Here is a 24,921-nt window from a genome sequence, read left to right as displayed (position 1 = left end):
GTGACAAAAGCCCCCCACCCTCCTAAGAGACATTATTTATATGTTCCACAGACCACGTGTTCCCTTTATATATGGTGTTGACTTATACTCTGAGCTACATACACAGAAATAGCTTTTTGTAATGTCCGCAAGAAGCAATGTGCTTAGTACAGAATTGAATATAAGAATAATTCAATTAATAATTAATATTTAACAATAGTTGACCGATGCACAGTGACACCATCTGCAGCAAGTTGATGCAGCAGCTCTCTGGAGGTGGTCTGAGGATTGTCCTTGACTGATCTCACCATTCTTCTTCTCTGCCTTTCTGATGTTTTTCTTGGCCTGTCACTTCTGACCTTAACAAGAACTGTACCTGTGTTCTTCCATTTCCTTACTATGCTCCTCACAGTGGAAATTGAGAGGTTAAATCACTGAGACCACTTTTTGTATCCTTCCCCTGAACAACTATGTTGAATAATCTTTGCTTTCAGATCATTAGACAGTTGTTTTGAGCAGCCCATGATGCCACTCTTCAGAGGAGATTCAAACAGGAGAACAACTTGCAAGTGGCCACTTTAAGTAGCTTTTCTCATGATTGCATACACCTGGCTATGAAGTTCAAAGCTCAATGAGGTTAGAAAACCAAAAAAAGTGCTTTAGTAAGTCAGTAAATAGTAGGTAGGAGTATTTAAAACAAGAAAATGATAAGGGTGCCCATGCTTATGCACCTGTCAAATTTTGTTTGAATGCAGATTGCACATTTTCTGTTAGTACAATAAACCTCATTTCAAGGCAGAAACATTACTGTGTCCAACAGTTATTAGATATATAAAACTGAAATAGCTGTTGCAAAAAACAAACAAACAATTTTTATAAAACATTAAGCTTAAGACTAATAGGGGTGCCCAAACTTTTTCATATAACTGTGTGTGTATATATATATATATATATATATATATATATATATATATATATATATATATATATATATATATATATATATATATATATATATATATACATATATATATATATATATATATATATATATATATATATATACACACATATATATATATATATATATATATATATATATATATATATATATATATATATATATATATATATATATATATAAAAAAATACAAGATATTGTACCTATAAATAAATATTTGTATGAAGAAAAAAAAATAAACAGAAACAGTAGACATTTGTGATGGCTGCTTCCTGAACGACCGAACCTATAAAACTGTCCCACTAGTTAACCCCTTTAGTGAACACCATAAAAAATAAATAAAACACTAGGCAAAAAACCCAATGCCTTATCATTATACCGCTGAACAAATTGTGGAATAAAATGCGATAACAAAGGTTATAAATTAACACTGCACTGCTGTTAATGTCATCGTGTCCCACACAAAGCAAGCCAACATACAGCTCCATCAGCAGAAAACAAGTTACAGCTCTCAAAATAGAGATGCAAAAATAATTATTTTTTTTCTATAAAATAGTTTTCTTTGTGTAAAAGTGCCAAAACACAAAACAGTTATAAATGAGGTATTGCTGTAATAATACTGATCCGAAGAATAAAGCTGCCTTATCAATTTTACAACACGTGGAATGACATAATCCACACCCCCCCTCAAAAAGAAAATCCTGAATTGCTGTTTTTTGTTAATTTTGCCTAACAAAAATCGGAATAGAAAGCGATCAAAAAATGTCATGTATCGGACAATGGTTCCAATAAAAACATCCACTAGTCCCTCAAAAACAACCTGATATAAATCTGGTATTGCTGTAATCCCACCGACCCGACAAATAAAGTCGTCTAATCATTTATACCGCACGAGGAACGGCATAAAAATAAATAAAACCAATTCTTCGCCAGCTGTTGATTTTTTCATTCTGCCTCCCAAAAATTGCAGTAAGGCTCGGCGCACATTTAACCTGTGCTCTGCACTGAGCGCTTGCATTGGACTTTTCGTGTAAGTCTCTGAAATACGTGATTCAGACTGAACCCTTGACAGAAGATTCCCTATAATTAGGCAAATGGAGGCACTGTCTGACCAGTGGAAACAGGGGTCACTTTCCCATCCTTGTGAAAAAGCCACGACTTCTTTTGGTTTGTGTTTTTGGGCCATTTCAAGAATTTAGAAAGCCTAATAAGTCTGTCAGTGTACAGTGTTATCAAACATGCTGCGGACTACTGCGTGTTATCTAATAATATCTGTATTTGCATTAAAGAGCTTGAAAGGGATTCAGTACTGTTTTTGGAGACCTCAGAGTGTTATAAATGTTTTTCTGGGCAATTAGAAGTTATTAATTTTTGAGATTGAGATTTGCTGTAAATTTAAAAAAAAATGTAATCTGTTGAATTTGAATGTCAAAAGATTAAATTCTCTCTAGTGTTGTACATGCATGAAATTATTTGCTGATGTAAGCCCTTGACAAAGTGCTCTTTATTGTTTTTTTTATTAACCCCTTCCCGACCTGTGACACAGCGTATGCGTCATGAAAGTCGGTGCCAATCCGACCTGTGACGCATATGCTGTGTCACAGAAAGATCGCGTCCCTGCAGATCGGGTGAAAGGGTTAACTCCCATTTCACCCGATCTGCAGGGACAGGGGGAGTGGTAGTTTAGCCCAGGGGGGGTGGCTTCACCCCCTCGTGGCTACGATCGCTCTGATTGGCTGTTGAAAGTGAAACTGCCAATCAGAGCGATTTGTAATATTTCACCTAAAAAAATGGTGAAATATTACAATCCAGCCATGGCCGATGCTGCAATATCATCGGCCATGGCTGGAAATACTAATATGCCCCCACCCCACCCCTCCGATCGCCCCCCCAGCCCCCCGATCTGTGGCCCGCTCCCCTCCGTCCTGTGCTCCGCTCCCCCGTCCTCCTGTCCGCTCCCCCCGTGCTCCAATCACACCCCCCGTGCTCCAATCAAACCCCCCCGCACTCCGATCCCCCCCCGTGCTCCGATCCACCCCCCCTGCACACCGATCCCCCCCCCTGCACACCGATCCACCCGCCCGCACACCGATCACTCTCCCCCATGCTCCGATCCCTCCCCCCCCGTGCCCTGATCTCCCCCCCCTGTGCCCTGATCTCCCCCCCTTATACTTACCGATCCTGGCGGGGTCCGTCAGTCTTCTTCCCCGAGCGCCGCCATGTTCCAAAATGGCGGGCGCATGCGCAGTGCGCCCGCCGAATCTGCCGGCCGGCAGATTCGTTCCAATGTGAATTTTGATCACTGTGATATAATCTATCACAGTGGTCAAAATAAAAAAAACAGTAAATGACCCCCCCCATTTGTCCCCCATAGATAGGGACAATAATAAAATAAAGAATTTTTTTTTTTTTTCACTAAGGTTGGAGTTAGAACTAGGGTTAGGGTTAGGGTTAGGGGTAGGGTTAGGGGTAGGGTTAGGGTTAGGGGTAGGGTTAGGGGTAGGGGTAGGGGTAGGGTTAGGGGTAGGGTTAGGGGTAGGGGTAGGGTTAGGGGTAGGGTTAGGGTTAGGGTTAGGGTTTCGGTATGTGCACACGTATTCTGGTCCTCTGCGGATTTTTCTGCAGCGGATTTGATAAATCCGCAGTGCTAAACCGCTGCGGATTTATGGCAGATTTACCGCGGTTTTTCTGCGCATTTCACTGCGGTTTTACAACTGCGATTTTCTATTGGAGCAGTTGTAAAACCGCTGTGGAATCCGCAGAAAGAAGTGACATGCTGCGGAATGTAAACCGCTGCGTTTCCGTGCAGTTTTTCCGCAGCATGTGTACAGCGATTTTTGTTTCCCATAGGTTTACATTGAAATGTACACTCATGGGAAACTGCTGCGGATCCGCAGCGTTTTCCAAAGCGTGTGCACATACCTTTAGAATTAGGCTATGTGCACACGGTGCGGATTTGGCTGCGGATCCGCAGCGGATTGGCCGCTGCGGATCCGCAGCAGTGTTCCATCAGGTTTACAGTACCATGTAAACCTATGGAAAACCAAATCCGCTGTGCCCATGGTGCGGAAAATACCGCACGGAAACGCTGCGTTGTATTTTCCGCAGCATGTCAATTCTTTGTGCGGATTCCGCAGCGTTTTACACCTATTCCTCAATAGGAATCCGCAGGTGAAATCCGCAGGTAAAACGCAGTGCCTTTTACCCGCGGATTTTTCAAAAATGGTGCGGAAAAATCTCACACGAATCCGCAACGTGGGTACATAGCCTTAGGGTTAGGGTTGGGTTGGAATTAGGGTTGTGGTTAGGGTTAGGGGTGTGTTGGGGTTAGGGTTGTGGTTAGGGGTGTGTTGCGGTTAGGGTTGTGGTTAGGGTTACGGCTACAGTTGGGATAAGGGTTAGGGGTGTGTTGGCGTAAGAATTGAGGGGTTTCCACTGTTTAGGCACATCAGGGGGTCTCCAAACGCAACATGGCGCCACCATTGATTCCAGCCAATCTTTTATTCAAAAAGTCAAATGGTGCTCCTTCCCTTCCGAGCCCCGACGTGTGCCCAAACAGTGGTTTACCCCCACATATGGGGTATCAGTGTACTCAGGACAAACTGGGCAACAATTACTGGGGTCCAATTTCTCCTGTTACCCTTGAGAAAATAAAAAATTGCTTGCTAAAACATCATTTTTGAGGAAAGTAAAATGATTTTTTATTTTCACGGCTCTGCGTTGTAAACGTCTGTGAAGCACTTGGGGGTTCAAAGTGCTCACCACATATCTAGATAAGTTCCTTGGGGGGTCTAGTTTCCAAAATGGGGTCACTTGTGGGGGGTTTCTACTGTTTAGGCACACCAGGGGCTCTGCAAACGCAACGTGACGCCCGCAGACCATTCCATCAAAGTCTGCATTTCAAAACGTCACTACTTGACTTCCGAGCCCCGACATGTGCCCAAACAGTGGTTTACCCCCACATATGGGGTATCAGCGTGCTCAGGACAAACTGGGCAACAATTACTGGGGTCCAATTTCTCCTGTTACCCTTGAGAAAATAAAAAATTGCTTGCTAAAACATCATTTTTGAGGAAAGTAAAATGATTTTTTATTTTCACGGCTCTGCGTTGTAAACGTCTGTGAAGCACTTGGGGGTTCAAAGTGCTCACCACATATCTAGATAAGTTCCTTGGGGGGTCTAGTTTCCAAAATGGGGTCACTTGTGGGGGGTTTCTACTGTTTAGGCACACCAGGGGCTCTGCAAACGCAACGTGACGCCCGCAGACCATTCCATCAAAGTCTGCATTTCAAAACGTCACTACTTGACTTCCGAGCCCCGACATGTGCCCAAACAGTGGTTTACCCCCACATATGGGGTATCAGCGTACTCAGGACAAACTGGGCAACAATTACTGGGGTCCAATTTCTCCTGTTACCCTTGAGAAAATAAAAAATTGCTTGCTAAAACATCATTTTTGAGGAAAGAAAAATGATTTTTTATTTTCACGGCTCTGCGTTGTAAACGTCTGTGAAGCACTTGGGGGTTCAAAGTGCTCACCACATATCTAGATAAGTTCCTTGGGGGGTCTAGTTTCCAAAATGGGGTCACTTGTGGGGGGTTTCTACTGTTTAGGCACACCAGGGGCTCTGCAAACGCAACGTGACGCCCACAGACCATTCCATCAAAGTCTGCATTTCAAAAGTCACTACTTCCCTTCTGAGCCCCGACGTGTGCCCAAACAGTGGTTTACCCCCACATATGGGGTATCAGCGTACTCAGGAGAAACTGGACAACAACTTTTGGGGTCCAATTTCTCCTGTAACCCTTGGGAAAATAAAAAATTCTGGGCTAAAAAATTATTTTTGAGGAAAGAAAACGTATTTATTATTTTCACTGCTCTGTGTTATAAACTTCTGTGAAGCACTTGGGGGTTCAAAGTGCTCACCTCACATCTAGATAAGTTCCTTTCGGGGTCTAGTTTCTAAAATGGGGTCACTTGTGGGGGGTTTCTACTGTTTAGCCACATCAGGGGCTCTGCAAACGCAACGTAACGCCCGCAGAGCATTCCATCAAAGTCTGCATTTCAAAATGTCACTACTTGACTTCCGAGCCCCGACATGTGCCCAAACTGTGGTTTACCCCCACATATGGGGTATCAGCGTACTCAGGAGAAACTGTACAACAACTTTTGGGGTCAAATTTCTCCTGTTACCCTTGGGAAAATAATAAATTGCAGGCTAAAAGATCATTTTAGAGAAAATAAAATTTTTATTTTATTTTCATGGCTCTGCGTTATAAACTTCTGTGAAGCACTTGGAAGTTCAAAGTCCTCACCACACATCTAGATTAGTTCCTTTGGGGGTCTAGTTTCCAAAATGGGGTCATATGTGGGGGATCTCCAATGTTTAGGCACACAGGGGCTCTCCAAACGTGACATGGTGTCCGCTAATGATTGGAGCTAATTTTCCATTTAAAAAGCCAATTGGCGTGCCTTCCCTTCCGAGCCCTGCCGTGCGCCCAAACAGTGGTTTACCCCCACATATGGGGTATCAGCGTACTCAGGACAAACTGGACAACAACATTTGCGGTCCAATTTCTCCTATTACCCTTGGCAAAATAGGAAATTCCAGGCTAAAAATCATTTTTGAGGAAAGAAAAATTATTTTTTATTTTCATGGCTCTGCATTATAAACTTCTGTGAAGCACCTGGGGGTTTAAAGTGCTCAATATGCATCTAGATAAGTTCCTTGGGGGGTCTAGTTTCCAAAATGGGGTCACTTGTGGGGGAGCTCCAATGCATAGGCACACAGGGGCTCTCTAAACGCGACATGGTGTCCGCTAACAATTGGAGCTAATTTTCCATTCAAAAAGTCAAATGGCGCGCCTTCCCTTCCGAGCCCTGCCGTGTGCCCAAACAGTGGTTTACCCCCACATATGAGGTATCGGCGTACTCGGGAGAAATTGCCCAACAAATTTTAGGATTCATTTTATCCTATTGCCCATGTGAAAATGAAAAACTGAGGCGAAAAGAATTTTTTTGTGAAAAAAAAAAGTACTTTTTCGTTTTTACAGATCAATTTGTGAAGCACCTGAGGGTTTAAAGTGCTCAATATGCATCTAGATAAGTTCCTTGGGGGGTCTAGTTTCCAAAATGGGGTCATTTGTGGGGGAGCTCCAATGTTTAGGCACACGGGGGCTCTCCAAACACGACATGGTGTCCGCTAACGATGGAGATAATTTTTCATTCAAAGAGTCAAATGGCGCTCCTTCCCTTCCGAACCTTACCATGTGCCCAAACAGTGGTTTACCTCCACATGTGAGGTATCGGTGTACTCATGAGAAATTGCCCAACAAATTTTAGGATCCATTTTATCCTGTTGCCCATGTGAAAATGAAAAAAATTGAGGCTAAAAGAATTTTTTTGTGAAAAAAAAGTACTTTTTCATTTTTACGGATCAATTTGTGAAGCCCCCGGGGGTTCAAAGTTCTCACTATGCATCTAGATAAGTTCCTTGGGGCGTCTAGTTTCCAAAATGGGGTCACGTGTGGGGGAGCTCCAATTTTTAGGCACACGGGGGCTCTCCAAACGTGACATGGTGTCCGCTAAAGAGTGGAGCCAATTTTTCATTCAAAAAGTCAAATGGCGCTCCTTCCCTTCCAAGCCCTGCCGTGCGCCCAAACATTGGTTTACCCCCACATATGAGGTATCAGCGTACTCAGGACAAATTGGACAACAACTTTCGTGGTTCAGTTTCTCCTTGTACCATTGGGAAAATAAAAAAAATGTTGCTAAAAGATAATTTTTGTGACTAAAAAGTTAAATGTTCATTTTTTCCTTCCATGTTGCTTCTGCTGCTGTGAAGCACCTGAAGGGTTAAAAAACTTCTTGAATGTGGTTTTGAGCACCTTGAGGGGTGCATTTTTTAGAATGGTGTCACTTTTGGGTATTTTCATCCATATAGACCCCTCAAACTGACTTCAAATGTGAGGTGGTCCCTAAAAAAAATGGTTTTGTAAATTTCGTTGTAAAAATGAGAAATCGCTGGTCAAATTTTAACTCTTATAACTTCCTAGCAAAAAAAAATGTTGTTTCCAAAATTGTGCTGGTGTAAAGTATACATGTGGGAAATGTTATTTATTAACTATTTTGTGTCACATAACTCTCTGGTTTAACAGAATAAAAATTCAAAATGTGAAAATTGCGAAATTTTCAAAATTTTCGCCAAATTTCCGTTTTTATCACAAATAAACGCAGAATTTATTGACCTAAATTTACCACTAACATGAAGCCCAATATGTCACGAAAAAACAATCTCAGAACCGCTAGGATCCGTTGAAGCGTTCCTGAGTTATTACCTCATAAAGGGACACTGGTCAGAATTGCAAAAAACGGCCAGGTCATTAAGGTCAAAATAGGCTGGGTCATGAAGGGGTTAAACCACCATAGCACTGTGAGATTTTAGAAGTAAAGTCTTGGATTGAAATCAGCCACAGTGATTAGTATAATACTATTCTTGATAAGACGTTCATAAAAAAGTTGGTTCTAAGAGTTCTCTGTAACATATATATTTTTATAGCACAATTAATTTTCACATCACTTTACAAACATCTTCAGTAGTGTCACCATTGGGGATCACAAACCAAATTCCCTTTCCGTATGTCTTTGGGGTATGGGAAGAAACCCACAGAAACACAGGGAGAACATAGAAACTCCTTGGAGATGTTGTTCTTGATGAGATTTGAACCCTGGGCACCAGGACTGCAAGGCTACAATGTTAGCCACTGAGCCACTATGCTGCCCAAGTTTAGACTGTCAGCCACATCTGCTGATATTGGTGGGTTTAGCTCAAAGTCTAATGTGTATAAGAGCCCCAGACTGTTTATTGTCATAAGGTGGGGATATTGATCTAACATGTCCCATTTTGGTCTGCTGGTTCATTTGGCCAACAGCTATCTTATCACGTTCAATTAGTTGATGAGACATTACTTCAGTTTTCCATAAGTGAAGGCCCGAGACTCTCACCTGTATTTAATACATACTGACCCATAGATCTCTTCTACTTTTTAGTTGAGAGAAGCTCTGGAGAGTGTCAAGAGCAGACAGAAAATAGGGCAATACCGTCTGATAAACGACAAGTGAAAGCGACGGTAGCAATCACCCGAAGGTGTCATGTGCAGGCACAACATGTAATAAAAGTGTGGAAAGCCACTGCTGCTGCCCTGTGTCTGGAGGAACAGGTTCTTCTAGATGTATACAGGAGAAATAGAAACGGTCATACTTAGTTTTTATACTTTGAGAAAGGCGCTGGTCCAGCTTAGCTACTCGTTGATGTTAATAAAAGCCAATTTGGAATCGTAAGGCTCTTGATTTCCGCAGTGCAGCCTGCCTAAACATGACCGTTTACGTTTTTGTCATTTTTTTTTTAGATTAGAACTTTTTTGACATTTTCTTTTGTGATAGGTGTAGAGCTTTGAGAGCACATATATGTTCTCTCACATGTAATAATCCTCCTTGAGTGAGTCTAGGGACAGGTCAATAAAGAAAGTAATATTTTGGTACTGTTTACTTGGGACATTCAAAATGGTGAAAAAAAATATTGGTGATGAAATAAAAAAAAATATATATATAGGTACACTTAGTCCTTCATTATCTCTCCACAACTTCTATTTCTTATACATAGGGGTGATTTAGAGTTACAGCTTGACATGCAACTCTTCTTTCCTGTAGGTAACTCCTGTTGTACCACTCTCCAATGAATCGTGGTCGATGTCATTTGCTAAATATTTGCAGCTGCGGTTTTATGGTAACCAGTATACTCGAAGAGCAAATGCTGAACCCTGTGGCCATAGCATCCACCACAACTACCACCAATACTTTTCATACAACCAGATGGTGGCATCATTCAGGTAGTAATACTACTGTTCTCACATACAGGGCTTGCTCATACGAGCATATAACTCAGACGAGTGCAATTTGAGAAAACCTCTTATTGCACTCTGACCAATGTTGGCTATCAAATAATGGGGGAGCCCCAAAAAATTGTGGGGGTCCCCCCTCTAGTTTTGATAACCAGCAAAGGCAAAGCAGACAGCTGTGAGCTGATATTAATAGGCTCGGAAGGTCCATGGTTATCTGGCCTTTCCCAGCCTAAAAATACCAGCCCACAGCCGCTTCAGAATTGGTGCATCCATTAGATGCGATAATTTTGGCGCTTTGCAGGGCTCTGGCAGTGCTCCTCCTGTTCCTCCTTGCACAAAGCCTGAGGTAGTGGTCCTGTTGCTGGGTTGTTGCCCTCCTATGGCCCCTCCACGTCTCCTGGTGTACTGGCCTGTCTCCTGGTAGTGCCTCCAGCCTCTGGACACTACGCTGACAGACACTGCAAACCTCCTTGCCACAGCTCGCATTGATGTGCCATCCTGGATGAGCTGCACTACCTGAGCAACTTGTGTGGGTTGTAGAGTTCGCCTCATGCTACCACGAGTATAAAAGCAAAAACAACATTGAAAAGGGACCAAAACATCGGCCAGAATGCATTGGCACTGAGATGTGGTCTGTGGACCCCACCTGCTGAACCGCTCCTTTGAGTGTGTCTTGATAATTGTCAATAATTTCCATCTCTTGTCTATTCCATTTGCACAACAGCATGTGAAATTGATTGTCAAACAGTGTTGCTTCCTAAGTGGACAGTGTGATTTCACAGAAGTTTTGATTTACTTGGAGTTACTGTATATAATGTTGTTTAAGTGTTCCCTTTACTTTTTTGAGCAGTGTATATAATATTAACATATATATATATATATATATATATATATATATATATATATATATATATATATATATATATATATATATATATACACAAAGCCATGTGTGAGAAAAAAGAGAGAAGGCACTCACCATAATGAAAATCCCAATCTTTCATCAATTTTCATATAAAAATCCCATGGCCTGGGGAGTGAAATACGGAGCTTCAGTGAGCAGGAGACGACGACGGCCGGTTCGCGCTGTGCTTGTGCTTCAACGGGTCAACATATATATATATATGTATGTATGTATGTATGTGTATATATATATATATATATATATATATATATATATGCATATATATGCATATATATATATATATATATATACATATATATACACACACATACATATATATATATATATATATATATATATATATATATATATATATACACATATACATACTAGATGGTGGCCCGATTCTAACGCATCGGGTATTCTAGAATATGCATGCCCACGTAGTTTATTGCACAGCCCACGTAGTATATTGCCCAGCCACGTAGTATATTGCCCAGTCACGTACTATATTGTGCAGCCACGTAGTATATTGCCCAGTCATGTAGTATATTGCCCAGTCACGTAGTATATTGCTCAGTCACGTAGTATATTGCCCAGTCACGTACTGTATTGCCCAGCTACGTAGTATATTGCCCAGTGACGTAGTATATTCCCCAGCCACGTAGTATATTGCCCAGTCATGTACTATATTGCCCAGTCATGTACTATATTGCCCAGCTATGTAGTATACAGCAGAGAGCCATGTAGTATACAGCACAAACACATAGTATACTGCCCAGTCACGTAGTATATTGGCCAGTCACATAGTAAATTGCCCAGCCACGTAGTATATTGCCCAGCCATGTATGTAACAGGTTAAAAAAGACTTAAAATAAAAAATAAACATACTCACCTTCTGAAGGGCTCTTGTAGTCCTGGCGCCTGTGTGCCTTGCACGCGGCAGTTTCCGGTCCCAGGGTTAGTATGAGCGCAGGACCTGTGATGACGTCGCGGTCACATGACCGTGACGTCATGGCAGGTCCTTCTCGCATTGCATCCTTAGCACCTGAACCTGCCGCTTGCACTGTCGAGGACAGCGCCACGTCGGAGGGTGAGAATAACGTTTTTTTTTTTAATTATTATTATTTGTAACATTAGATCTTTTTACTATACATACTATGCATACGCAGCATCAATAGTAAAAAGTTGGTCACACAGGGTTAATAGCTGCGTTAGTGAAGTGCGTTACACCTCGGTCCATTAACGTTGGCATTAACCCTGTGTGAGGGCTAACTGGAGGGAAGTAAGGAGCGGGCACTGACTGTGGGGAGGAAGGAGCGGCTATTTTGCCGGCAGACTGTGCCTGTCGCTGATTGGTCGTGGCAATGGTCGTGGGCGTTTTGCCATGACCAATCAGCGACTTGGATTTCCATGACACAGAGGCCGCGACCAATGAATATCTGTGAAAGAAAGGACAGACGGAAGTGACCCTTAGACAATTATTTAGTGTGTGTATATATATATATATATATATATATATATATATATATATATATGTATGTATGTGTGTATATGTGTGTGTATATATATATATATATATATATATATATATATATATATATATATATATATATATATACACAGTATAGACCAAAATTTTGAACACACCGTCTCATTTAAAGATTTTTCTGTATTTTCATGACTATATAAATTGTACATTCACACTGAAGGCATCAAAACTATGAATTAACACATGTGGAATTATATACTTAACAAAACAGTGTGAAGCAACTGAAATTATGTCTTATATTCTATATTCTTCAAAGTAGCCACCTTTTGGTTTGATGACTGCTTTGCACACTCTTGGCATTCTCTGGATGATCTTCAATAGGTAGTCACAATCTTGAAGGAGTTCCCAGAGATGCTTAGCACTTTTTGGCCCTTTGGCTTTCACTCTGCGGTCCAGCTCACCCCAAACCTTCTCGATTGGGTTTAGGTCTGGTGACTCTGGAAGCCAGATCATCTGGCGTAGCACCCCATCACTCTCCTTCTTGGTCAAATAGCCCTTACAGAGCATGGAGGTGTGTTTGGGGTCATTGTCCTGTTGAAAAATAAATGATGGTCCAACTACACGCAAACCGGATGGAATAGCATGCCTCTTCAAGATGCTTGTGGTAGCCATACTGTTTCAGTATGCCTTCAGTTTTGAATAAATCCCCAACAGTGTCACCACCAAAGCACCCCCACACTATCACACCACCTCCTCCATGCTTCAGGTGGGAACCAGGCATGTAGAGTCCATCCATTTCTGGTCGCACAAAGACACGGTGGCTGGAAAAAGAGAGATCTCAACTTTGGTCTCATCAGACCAAAGCACAGATTTCCACTGGTCTAATGTCCATTCCTTGTGTTCTTTAGCCCAAACAAGTCTCTTCTGTTTGTTGCCCGTCCTTAGCAGTGGTTTCGTAGCAGCTATTTTACCATGTAGGCCTGCTGCACAAAGTCTCCTCTTAACAGTTGTTGTAGACATGTCTGCTGCTCGAGCTCTGTGTGTCATTCACCTGGTCTCTAATCTGAGCTGCTGTTAACCTGTGATTTCTGAGGCTGGTGACTCGGATAAACTTATCCTCAGAAGCAGAGATGACTCTTGGTCTTCCTTTTCTGGGGCGGTCCTCATGTGAGCCAGTTTCTTTGTAGCGCTTGATGGTTTTTGCCACTGCACTTGGGGACACTTTAAAAGTTTCCCCAATTTTTCAGACTGGCTGACTTTCATTTCTTAAAGTAACGATGGCCACTTGTTTTTCTTAGCTGCTTTTTTCTTGCCATAATACAAATTCTAACAGTCTATTCAGTAGGACTATCAGCGGTGTATCCACCAGACTTCTGCACAACACAACTGATGGTCCCAACCCCATTTATAAGGCAAGAAATCCCACTTACCTTATATACTCGAGTATCAGCCGACCCCCCTAATTTTGCCACAAAAAAACTGGGAAAACTTACTGACTTGAGTATAAGCCTAGGGTGGAAAATGCAGCAGCTACTGGTAAATGTCAAAAATAAAAATAGATACCAATAAAAGTAAAATTAATTGAGACATCAGTAGGTTGTGTTTTTGAATATCCATATTGAATCAGGAGCCCCATATAATGCTTTACACAGTTTATGATGGGCCCCATAAGATGCTCCATATTATAATATGCCCCATATAATGCTGCACAATTGTTGATTATGACCCCATAAGATGCTCCATAGAGATATTTGCCCCATATAATGCTGCACATGGCCCCATAGAGATATTTGCCCCATATAATGCTGCACATGGCCCCATACAGATATTTGCCTCATATAATGCTGCACATGGCCCCACCCCATACAGATATTTGCCCCATATAATGCTGCATTTGGCCCCATAAGATGCTCCATACAGATATTTGCCCCATATAATGCTGTACATGGCCCCATACAGATATTTGCCCCATATAATGCTGCACATGGCCCCATACAGATATTTGCCCTATATAATGCTGCACATGGCCCGATACAGATATTTGCCCCATATAATGCTGCACATGGCCCCATAGAGATATTTGCCCCATATAATGCTGCACATGGCCCCATAAGATGCTCCATACAGATATTTGCCCCATATAATGCTGCACATGGCCCCATACAGATATTTGCCCCATATAATGCTGCACATGGCCCAATACAGATATTTGCCCCATATAATGCTGCACATGGCCCCACACAGATATTTGCCACATATAATGCTGCACATGGTCCCATAAGATGCTCCATACAGATATTTGCCCCATATAATGCTACACATGTCCCCATAAGATGATCCATACAGATATTTGCCACATATAATGCTGCACATGGCCCCATACAGATATTTACCCCATATAATACTGCACATGGCCCCATACAGATATTTACCCCACAGAATGCTGCACATGGCCCCATAAGATGCTCCATACAGACATTTGCCCCATATGCTGTTGCTGCGATTAAAAAAAAAATGACATACCTCTCAGGCCCCCTCTGTCACTTGCTATATTCACCGGCCCGCGTTCCACTGACGGCCGCCGTTGTGTCCTCCCCGTCCTGTGCACTGACGCTCAGGCAGAGGGCGGCGCACACACTAATTGCGTTAACGCTCCCTCTGACCTGAGCGTCACTGCAGAAGACACAGCGGCGGCAGTCGGTGGAACGGGAAACAGGTGAATATAGCGCACTGGTTCTCCGGGTGCCGGTAGCTTCTTACTGTAGTGAGCGGTCACGTGGTACCGCTCATTACACCAATGAATATGCAGCTTCGGGGTGAAGTGGGAGTGGAGTCGGGTCCATATTCATTTCTTTAATGAGCGGTACCATGTGACCGCTCGCTACAGGAAGAAGCTGCTGGGACCCGGAGAACCAGGGACGTGCAGGGACCGCGCCAGGAGCAGGTGAATATTATTAGACAGCAGCTGCTCTCCCTCCCCTGCCGACCCCTGGGTATGACTCGAGTATAAGCCGAGAGGGGCAATTTCAGCCTAAAAAAATGGGCTGAAATCTCTGCTTATTCTCGAGTATATACGGTATTAAACCTGACAGGGCACACCTGTGAAGTGAAAACCATTCCCGGTGACTACCTCTTGAAGCTCATCAAGAGAATGCCAAGCGTGTGCAAAGCAGTCATCAAAGCAAAAGGTGGCTACTTTGAAGAACCTACAATATAAGACATATTTTCAGTTGTTTCACATTTTTTTGTTAAGTATATAATTCCACATGTGTTAATTCAGTTTTGATGCCTTCAGTGTGAATGTACAATTTTCATAGTCATGAAAATACAGAAAAATCTTTAAACGAGTAGGTGTGTCCAAACTTTTGGACTGTACTGTATGTGTGTGTATATATATATATATATATATATATATATATATATATATATATATATCTGTATATAACATTGCTTTATTAGTTTGGAAACTAGCTTTAACTGACAAAGGGAATTACAGTCTGTAAAGGATTGTCAAAAACGCATTGCATAAAGTTTGCATACGCATGTCTTACGGATGCTAGTTGAGAAAAATCACGACACGCGTCCTACTTTTCTGGATCAACAGATGTTTTTATACTGGAGAGTGACTCCAGAATCAAAGCCTAGGTTTAAGTGTCCTTTGTAGAACCAGGTACTGAGATTGAGGTATTTGCAGTAACTGATTTTGGGATAGTTTGTTTTTCCTGGAAATTTTTCATGTCTAATTTTGGTTAGAGGGGAGTGCAAAGTAATTGGGCTGCTTGGTGGCAAATATTTACCGTAATTATATTATATATTTGTTTCCTGCTGCTAAGTATAGGGCAAATTGGCTCTTCTGTAACAAGCTTATATGTTTATTGTGTCACTTTTTATCCAATTGTGAATACTTACTACCTTACTTTCTATTTAGTTATTCCTCCATTAGACTACTTGAAGTGTGTGTCCCAATGCCAAAAATCTACATTAAGCAGCACACTCCGGCCAAAGTGTCAATCCTACAAGATTTAAAAGATTTTTCTCAGAAGTAAGTTTTTGTTGCTTCTTCGTGTGTATGGGTTTTATAAATATGGATTTGGTATACTCATTTGAGGCAATTATTTGTAAAGCCCTGAAATAAGCCAATGAGTATAGACAAAATTGGGGAATCTGTCTACAAGCCATGCTTCACGTTGTTGAATTTTACAGGGATTTCCTGCATTGGCCCAGTATTTCTGCGTCATTGCTTGTGTGAAATCCATTTATACAATCAATTAGTTCCGAATTCAAACAGTGAAACAGATGAAGCACTAAGTGAAATTGAAAAAGCCACTTTATTTAATTAGTCCATAATTCAATTGTGTAGAGGAGTCGAACCGTCCTACCATAGAAGCCTGTCCCCAGAGCACACAGATTATATCCAGAAATACAGACGTGAGCGATGGTTTAATTACATGTGTTCAATAGAACTGCTCTAGTGAAAATCAGCCGAGCAGTATGGTTCTAGAATGACAATCACCAGAACAACTGACCATTTTCGGACTTGCTTGTTAACTTTGTGTGAAAGTTAATGACAGTACATGGAATATAATGTTTACCTTGCAGCAATCGGGTGAGTAACTAATGGCCCTGCAAATTTTGATGAATTATTATAGTGTTTTCTGATGTATAAAAAGAAAGATGTCACCTCTGTCTAGCTACACACGTCTCCATCATCGTCCTGCTACAGGGTAAGTATTACATTTAATGATGGCGTATGGGTAGTAGCTTGGTATCCGGGTAGTGCGCTGGATTGTAGAGAGGTTCAAACAGTGGTTTCCTCTGTTGTCCATATTCCAGAATAGAGCATATGTACAGGGGGGAGGAGACAACTACTTTACCTAAGCTGTTTTTACCTGCCATCGTGCTCCACTAACACAGGACCATCTATCAAACATTGCTTTAAGAGGCAATCTGTCACCAAGATTTTGCTCCCCCATCAGAAGGTAGTATGATGTAGAGGTAGAGACCCTCATTCCAGTGATTTCACTTACTTAGCTGCTTTCTGCAGTTTTAGTAAAATCAATTTTTTTTCACCAGATCTAGCAGTTCTTTAAATACTGAGCTCTGTATAACCCCACCCACTCCTCTGGCAACTTTCTGCCTATGCACACTGTACACAGTAAGCTGCCAATTAGTGGTGGGGGCGGGGTTATACTGAGCTCATGAAAATGGAAAATTAAAATGGCAGCAGGTTTATCGGTCCTCTAATAAAAGTGAGAAATCACTGTAATGGCTGTCTCTACACTACGCTGTTCTCAGTTTAGGTAGCATCAACCTATTGATTCCCTTCATTTGTAGAGAATGTGGGAGAGCTCAGCCGGGCCAAGGGCTCCTGTGTGCGGGAGAGTCGGAGACGTGGCTGTCCACTGAATGATGGTCTCCCAGTTGCTGGCTTTGTCTATTTTTTTTATCATTTGAAATAAAGGAATGACATTACACTCTGACCAGTTTTTCATTGATTACTAATATTCCTATTAATGCTTTGACAAAAAGTAGGATAAATAACTGTAAAAAAATAATGTCCCTCGTTACACCCCCAAAAATGTTAAGGGATACAAATAAATTATTACTTATTAGAAGACTGAGATTTAAAAGGTAAAATTTTGCTCTGAACACCAGGTTCCTAAAAGGCTCCAAATGAATGAAAGGGGTAATTGCCCGCCACTAAAGCATTGTCACGCCGTGCTTCTTCTCTCTCCAGGGTGACTCAGGTGTATTCTGCAGTGGACGACCGCCTCACCTCTCTGAAGACGGACACCTTTAACAAAACAAGGGAGGAGAAGATGGAAGATCTCTTTGCAAAGAAAGAGGTAAAAAGCCAGAAAATGGATTTTCGATGAGATGACAAGTATTTTCTCATATTTGCTGCAATTTGTCTAAGGCTTCCTAATGTAGTAGCTCAGAGCATCCTTTCATCTTACTGAGAGGCCATTGTTACTGGTGTACGGAGGTGATTACACAGGACGGTTCATGGCTATCGTTACTGCTCGTGCAGAACAGGACTGCTGCACCACTTACATCCACTTCTCCTCCATTATAGATTTATAAGCTGGTAGGAGATACCACTGCTTTCCTTGTGCATTGCAGAGCCTGCAGCGTTTCCTGGATTGTTGGTGTAGATAATATGCATGTGCAAAGTGTACATAATGTATAGGATTAGTATGCAGGTTACATGAAAAGAACATGTCATCGTTAATTTAGCATGATCATATTAAAATGTACATTTGAATACCATTCTAGGTATTTAGATGTTCGATATTCTTAACTTGGTAAAAAAATTGAAAACAAAATCATGAAAGACATTAAAAAAAGTCCTTCATATTTATCCCATGGTTTTATGTATCCAACACCAATAGAGTACTTTTCTTCAATACTTTATATAGAAAGCTTCCAAAATTGCAGTAGAAATTGATGCAAAAAGCTCAACCACCAGTCTCCTCAAAGAGACAGTTATCGGCTCCATTTTCAAGTTCTGGAGGGGCCCTGCCCCGGAGGCCCTGCCTTAGGGACCCTGCCCTCCACACCACCTGTGACGTTCCAGTGACCTCCCCTATCTGAAGCACATTTTTAATCATGATTTTATGAGATCCACATAAATCTGTGGTCCAGCAACTGATTTCTTCTATTATGGTGGCCATCACCTTGATCTTATATAGCAGCCTGTCACATCCTCAGCAGTTATCAGGGTATGAATGGAACAATTAAGGGGAACCTTTCAGATCGCCTAACTGTTGATAACCGCCATTATAGTTATACTAGACGGAGGCCCGATGCGATAGGGCGGTAATGTCCCAATGGGGGCAGGCTTTGCAGCGTTGAGAATCTCTCCCCCCAGGCAAAAGCAAAAGAACTTGATACTGCGAATATTGTCCATGAAATGTTTGCTGAATTCACTTTCTCCTGTCATCAACTTTTTGAATTCTTCTGGATACTGGAGTATGGGTAGATGGACTTTCCCCTTCTGACAGCACTGAGTAAACTTTCGATCGGACGGCGTCTCAGCTCCAAAATTCAAAGATTGACAACTTTGACATAAATGGTTCATTTGACCAGCTGTGTTCATGAATTGTGTTTTCATCATGGGTTACATGTTTTTGCTTGTAGTTGAAGTTCATGTCTTTCTTTTTGTATGTGACTTATTTGCTGGTAGATGTTGATTTGTCGTAGCTGTTGTAGTCACACTTCTCTCTGGCTTTGTGTTTTAGCTTGTCGGTGTACATTGTGTGCTTCTGCATCGTGTGACAGTCTTCTTGCTGTGGCCAGTGGACATTGTTCCTGAAGTAGCTTGTGTTGGGAAAATACCTTCTTCGTTAATCTCATACACTTTGAAGTTGTAGACTCGGCGGTGTAGTGTTCTGGTTCCAATGGGTCATCTTCTGAGCATGTTATTGCTGTTAAGACTGCAGATTTCTGTTTCCGGTACTGTTGTTGCCTAATGGCTTTCTGTGATAATCTTAATTACTTATGCATCAGGGGACTCATGTGCCTTACGCCTACACTTACATGCATTGTTTTTTTCCCAGCGATGCTGTTGCTCTTCAAGGGTCTCATTTGCCCGTTGTTGTCTTTGACGTTGTGCCTTTGCTGCTTTCCTTTCATTGTCATTGGCGTACTTTTTAGGAGGAGCCATGTTGGCGTTGATATTTGCTTTTTAAAGGGGTTTTCCTACGAACAAAAGTTCATTTTAAAAATTGTCTCTCTGATTGTACACCGAACATACCACAGCTCCTGGGCAGGGGAGGAAGCAAAAGACAATATTGATATTACAGCAGGAGATCGCAGAGGATACATTTTGTGAGGTAACCCCTTCCCGACCCATGACGCCACGTAGGCGTCATGAAAGTCGGTGCCAATCCGACCCATGACGCCTATGTGGCGTCATGGAAAGATCGCGTTGGTTAACTCCAATTTCACCTGATCTGCAGGGACAGGGGGAGTGGTACTTTAGCCCAGGGGAATCCGCAGAAAGAAGTGAAATGTGCGGAATGTAAACCGCTGCGTTTCCACGCAGTTTTTTCCGCAGCATGTGCGCAGCGTTTTTTGTAAACTCATGGGAAACTGCTGAGGACCCGCAGTGGCGGAAATGCTGTGGATCCGCAGTGTTTTCTGCATCGTGTGCACATACCCTTAGAACTAGGCTATGTGCACACGGTGCGGATTTGGCTGCGGATCCGCAGCGGATTTGGCTGCGGATCCGCAGCGGATTGGCCGCTGCGGATTCGTAGCAGTTTTCCATCAGCTTTACCGTTCCATGTAAACCTATGGAAAACCAAATCCGCTGTGCCTATGGTGCGGAAAATACCGCGCGGGAACGCTGTGTTGTATTTTTCGCAGCATGGCAATTCTTTGTGCGGATTCCGCAGCGTTTTACACCTGTTCCTCAATAGGAATTCGCAGGTGAAATCTGCACAAAAAACACTGGAAATCCACGGTAAATCCGGAGGTAAAACGCAGTGCCTTTTACCCGCGGATTTTTAAAAATGGTGCGGAAAAATCTCACACGAAACCGCAACGTGGGCACATAGCCTTAGGGTTAGGGTTGGAATTGGGGCTAGGGTTGTAAATAGGGTTAAGATTAGGCTTGTGGTTAGGGTTATGGTTAGGGGTGTGTTGGGGTTAGGGGTGTGTTGGGGTTAGGGTTGTGATTAGGGTTATGGCTACAGTTGGGATTAGGGTTAGGGGTGTGTTGGGGTTAGTGTTGGAGTTAGAATTGAGGGGTTTCCACTGTTTAGGCACATCAGGGGTCTCCAAACGCAACATGGCGCCACCATTGATTCCAGCCAATCTTGCGTTCAAAAAGTCAAATGGTGCTCCCTCACTTCCGAGCCCCGACGTGCGCCAAAACAGTGGTTTACCCCCACATATGGGGTACCAGCATACTCGGGACAAACTGGGCAACAACTATTGGGGTCCAATTTCTCCTGCTACCCTTGTGAAAATAAAAAACTGCTTGCTAAAACATCATTTTTGGGGAAAGAAAAATTATTTTTTTATTTTCACGGCTCTGCGTTGTAAACTTCTGTGAAGCATTTGGGGGTTCAAAGTGCTCAAAACATATCTAGATAAGTTCCTTGGGGGGTCTAGTTTCCAAAATGGGGTCACTTGTGGGGGGTTTCTACTGTTTAGGCACATCAGTGGCTCTGCAAACGTAACATGATGCCCGCAGACCATTCCATCAAATTCTGCATTCCAAAATGTCACTACTTCCCTTCTGAGCCCCAACGTGTGCCCAAACAGTGGTTCCCCCCCACATATGGGGTATCAGCGTACTCAGGACAAACTCGACAACAACTTTTGGGGTCCAATTTCTACTGTTACTCTTGTGAAAATGAAAAATTGCGGGCTAAAAAATAATTTTTGAGGAAAGAAAAATGATTTTTTATTTTCACGGCTCTGCGTTATAAACTTCTGTGAAGCACTTTTGGGGTTTAAAGTGGTCACCGCACATCTAGGTTATTTCCATGGGAGGTCTAGTTTCCAAAATGGGGTCACATGTGGGGGAGCTCAAATGTTTAGGCACACTGGGGCTCTCCAAATGCGACATGGTGTCAGCCAACGATTGGAGCTAATTTTTCATTCAAAAAGTCAAATGGCGCCCCTTCCCTTCCAAGCCCGGCCGTGTGCCCAAACAGTGGTTTACCCCCACATGTGAGGTATCACTGTACTCAGGAGAAATTGCACAATAAATTTTAGGATCCATTTTATCCTGTTGCCCATGTGGAAATGAACAAATTGAGGCCAAAATAAATTTTTTGTGAAAAAAAGTACTTTTTCATTGTTAATGATCAATTTGTGAAGCACCTGGGGGTTCAATGTGCTCACTATGCATCTAGATAAGTTCCTTGGGGGGTCTAGTTTCCAAAATGGGGTCACATGTGGGGGAGCTCCAATGTTTAGGCACACTGGGGCTCTCCAAACGCGACATGGTGACCGCTAACGATTGGATCTAATTTTTCATTCAAAAATTCAAATGGCGCTCCTTCCCTTCCGAGCCCTGCCGTGTGCCCAAACAGTGGTTTACCCCCACATGTGAGGTATCAGTGTACTCAGGAGAAATTGCCCAATAAATTTTAGGATCCATCTTATCCTGTTGCCCATGTGGAAATGAACAAATTGAGGGTAAAAGAATTTTTTTGTGAAAAAACAGTACTTTTTCATTTTTACGGATCAATTTGTGAAGCACCTGGGGGTTCAAAGTGCTCACTATGCATCTAGATAAGTTCCTTGGGGGGTCTAGTTTCCAAAATGGGGTCACATGTGGGGGAGCTCCAATGTTTAGGCATACAGGGGCTCTCCAAACGCAACATGGTGTCCGCTAACGATTGGAGCTAATTTTTCATTCAAAAGTCAAATGGCGTTCCTTCCCTTCTAAGCCTTGCCGTGTGCACAAACAGTGGTTTGTGACCACATGTGAGGTATCTGTGTACTCAGGAGAAATTGCCCAACACATTTTAGGATCCATTTTATCCTGTTGCCCATGTGGAAATGAACAAATTGAGGCTGAAATAAATTTTTTGTGATTAAAAAAAAGTACTTTTTCATTTTTACAGATCAATTTGTGAAGCATCTGGGGGTTCAAAGTGCTCACTATGCATCTAGATAAGTTCCTTGGGGGGTCTAGTTTACAAAATGGGGTCACTTGTGGGGGAGTTCCAATGTTTAGGCACACGGGCTCTCCAAACGCGACATGGTGTCCGCTAAAGATTGGAGCCAATTTTTCATTGAAAAAGTCAAATGGCGCTCCTTCCCTTCCGATCCCTGTCGTACGCCCAAACAGTAGACCCCCCCCCCCCCACATATGGGGTATCGGCGTACTCAGGACAAATTGTACAATAACTTTTGGGGTCCAGTTTCTCTTTTTACCCCTGGGAAAATAAAAAAATTGTTGCTAAAAGATCATTTTTGTGACTAAAAAGTTAAATGTTCATTTTTTCCTTCCATGTTGGTTCTGCTGCTGTGAAGTACCTGAAGGGTTAATAAACTTCTTGAATGTGGTTTTAAGCAGCTTGAGGGGTGCAGTTTTTAGAATGGTGTCACTTTTGGGTATTTTCAGCCATATAGACCCCTCAAACTGACTTCAAATGTGAGGTGGTCCCTAAAAAAAATGGTTTTGTAAATTTCGTTGTAAAAATGAAAAATCGCTGGTCAAATTTTAACCCTTATAACTTCCTAGCAAAAAAAAAATAATGTTGTTTCCAAAATTGTGCTAATGTAAAGTAGACATGTGGGAAATGTTATTTATTAACTATTTTGTGTCATATAACTCTCTGGTTTAACAAAATAAAAATTCAAAATTTGAAAATTGCGAAATTTTCAAAATTTTCTCCAAATTTCCATTTTTTCACAAATAAACGCAAAAAATATTGACCTAAATTTACCACTAACATGAAGCGCAATATGTAACGAAAAGACATTCTCAGAACCGTTAGGATCCGTTGAAGCATTCCCGAGTTATTACCTCATAAAGGGACACTGGTCAGAATTGGAAAAAACGGCCAGGTCATTAAGGTCAAAATAGGCTAGGTCATGAAAGGGGTAAAATATTGTTTAAAAACAGTCAGTAAAATATTTTACCTCACAAAATGAATCCAATGTGATCCCCTGCTGTAATGTCAGTATTATCTTTTGCTTCCTCCCCTGCCCAGGAGATGTGGTATGCTCCGTACACGGTCAGACACACTCACCCCTGTGTCTAACCGTGTACAGAACATGCCACAGCTCCTGTACAGGGGAGGAAGCAAAATGCAATACTGACATTACAGCAGGAGATCGCAGAGGATACATTTTGTGAGGTAAAATATTTTTTAAAAAACAGTCAGTGAAATATTTTACCTCACAAAATTAATCCACTGTGTTCCCCTGCTGTAATGTCAGTATTGTCTTTTGCTTGTTCCCCTGCTGAGGAGATGTGGTATGCTCTGAACACAGTCAGACACAGTCAATTTTTAAAATGAACTTTCGTTCGTGGGAAAACTCCTTTAGGCTATGTGCACACGTTGTCTGGGTCCACTGCGGATTTTTCCGCAGCGGATTCCAGCAGATTTGATAAATCCACAGTGGAAAACCGCTGCGGATTTATCGCGAATTTACCGCTGTTTTACATCCACTGCGGATTTACAACTGCGGTTTTCCATAAGGGCAGTTGTAAATCCGCACAAAAGAAGTGACATGCTGCGGATTGTAAACCGCTGCGTTTCTGTGCGTTTTTTTTTTTGGCAGCATGTGCACAGTGTTTTTTTTTTCCCCATACGTTTACATTGAACTGCTATGTGCACACGTGCGTTTTTTTTGCGCGTTTTTTGAGCGTTTTTGATGCGGTTTTTGTGCGGTTTTTCCCGGACATTTCCCAATGCATTAGACAGTGGGAAATCCGCAAAAAAAACGCAAAATTAATGAACAGGTTCATTATTTTTCCGCAATGCGTTTTTCATGCGGAAAAACGCACATCATGTGCACAGAAATTGCGGATTCCATTATAAATGATGGGATGCTTAATGTATGCAGATTATTTGCAGTTTTATAGTGTTTTTATTGTGCAAAAACGCTAAAAAACCACAAATAATCTGCAACGTGTGCACATAGCCTAAACGCAGGGGAAACTGCTGCGGATCCACAGCTGCCTGTAGACACGTCGCGCATCTGCCGCC

General features: G+C 42.1%; 1 protein-coding gene across 2 annotated transcripts in view; it reads left to right on the top strand.

Moving 5' to 3' along the window:
- The window catches only part of PIKFYVE (phosphoinositide kinase, FYVE-type zinc finger containing), a 610,036-nt gene that overhangs the window by 303,674 nt on the left and 281,441 nt on the right, over positions 1-24,921 (top strand). For both annotated transcript variants that reach the window (XM_069733753.1, XM_069733755.1), the window contains 3 exons: positions 9,652-9,830; positions 16,167-16,280; positions 17,976-18,084. In XM_069733753.1, the coding sequence (XP_069589854.1) occupies positions 9,652-9,830; positions 16,167-16,280; positions 17,976-18,084 (402 nt within the window). The remainder of the gene's footprint in view (positions 1-9,651; positions 9,831-16,166; positions 16,281-17,975; positions 18,085-24,921) is intronic.

This window comes from Ranitomeya imitator, chromosome 7, assembly GCF_032444005.1.
Source record: "Ranitomeya imitator isolate aRanImi1 chromosome 7, aRanImi1.pri, whole genome shotgun sequence".
NCBI lineage: Eukaryota > Metazoa > Chordata > Amphibia > Anura > Dendrobatidae > Ranitomeya > Ranitomeya imitator.
The sequence above is the reverse complement of the archived record's forward strand: the minus strand, read 5'-3'. Positions and strand labels throughout refer to the sequence as shown.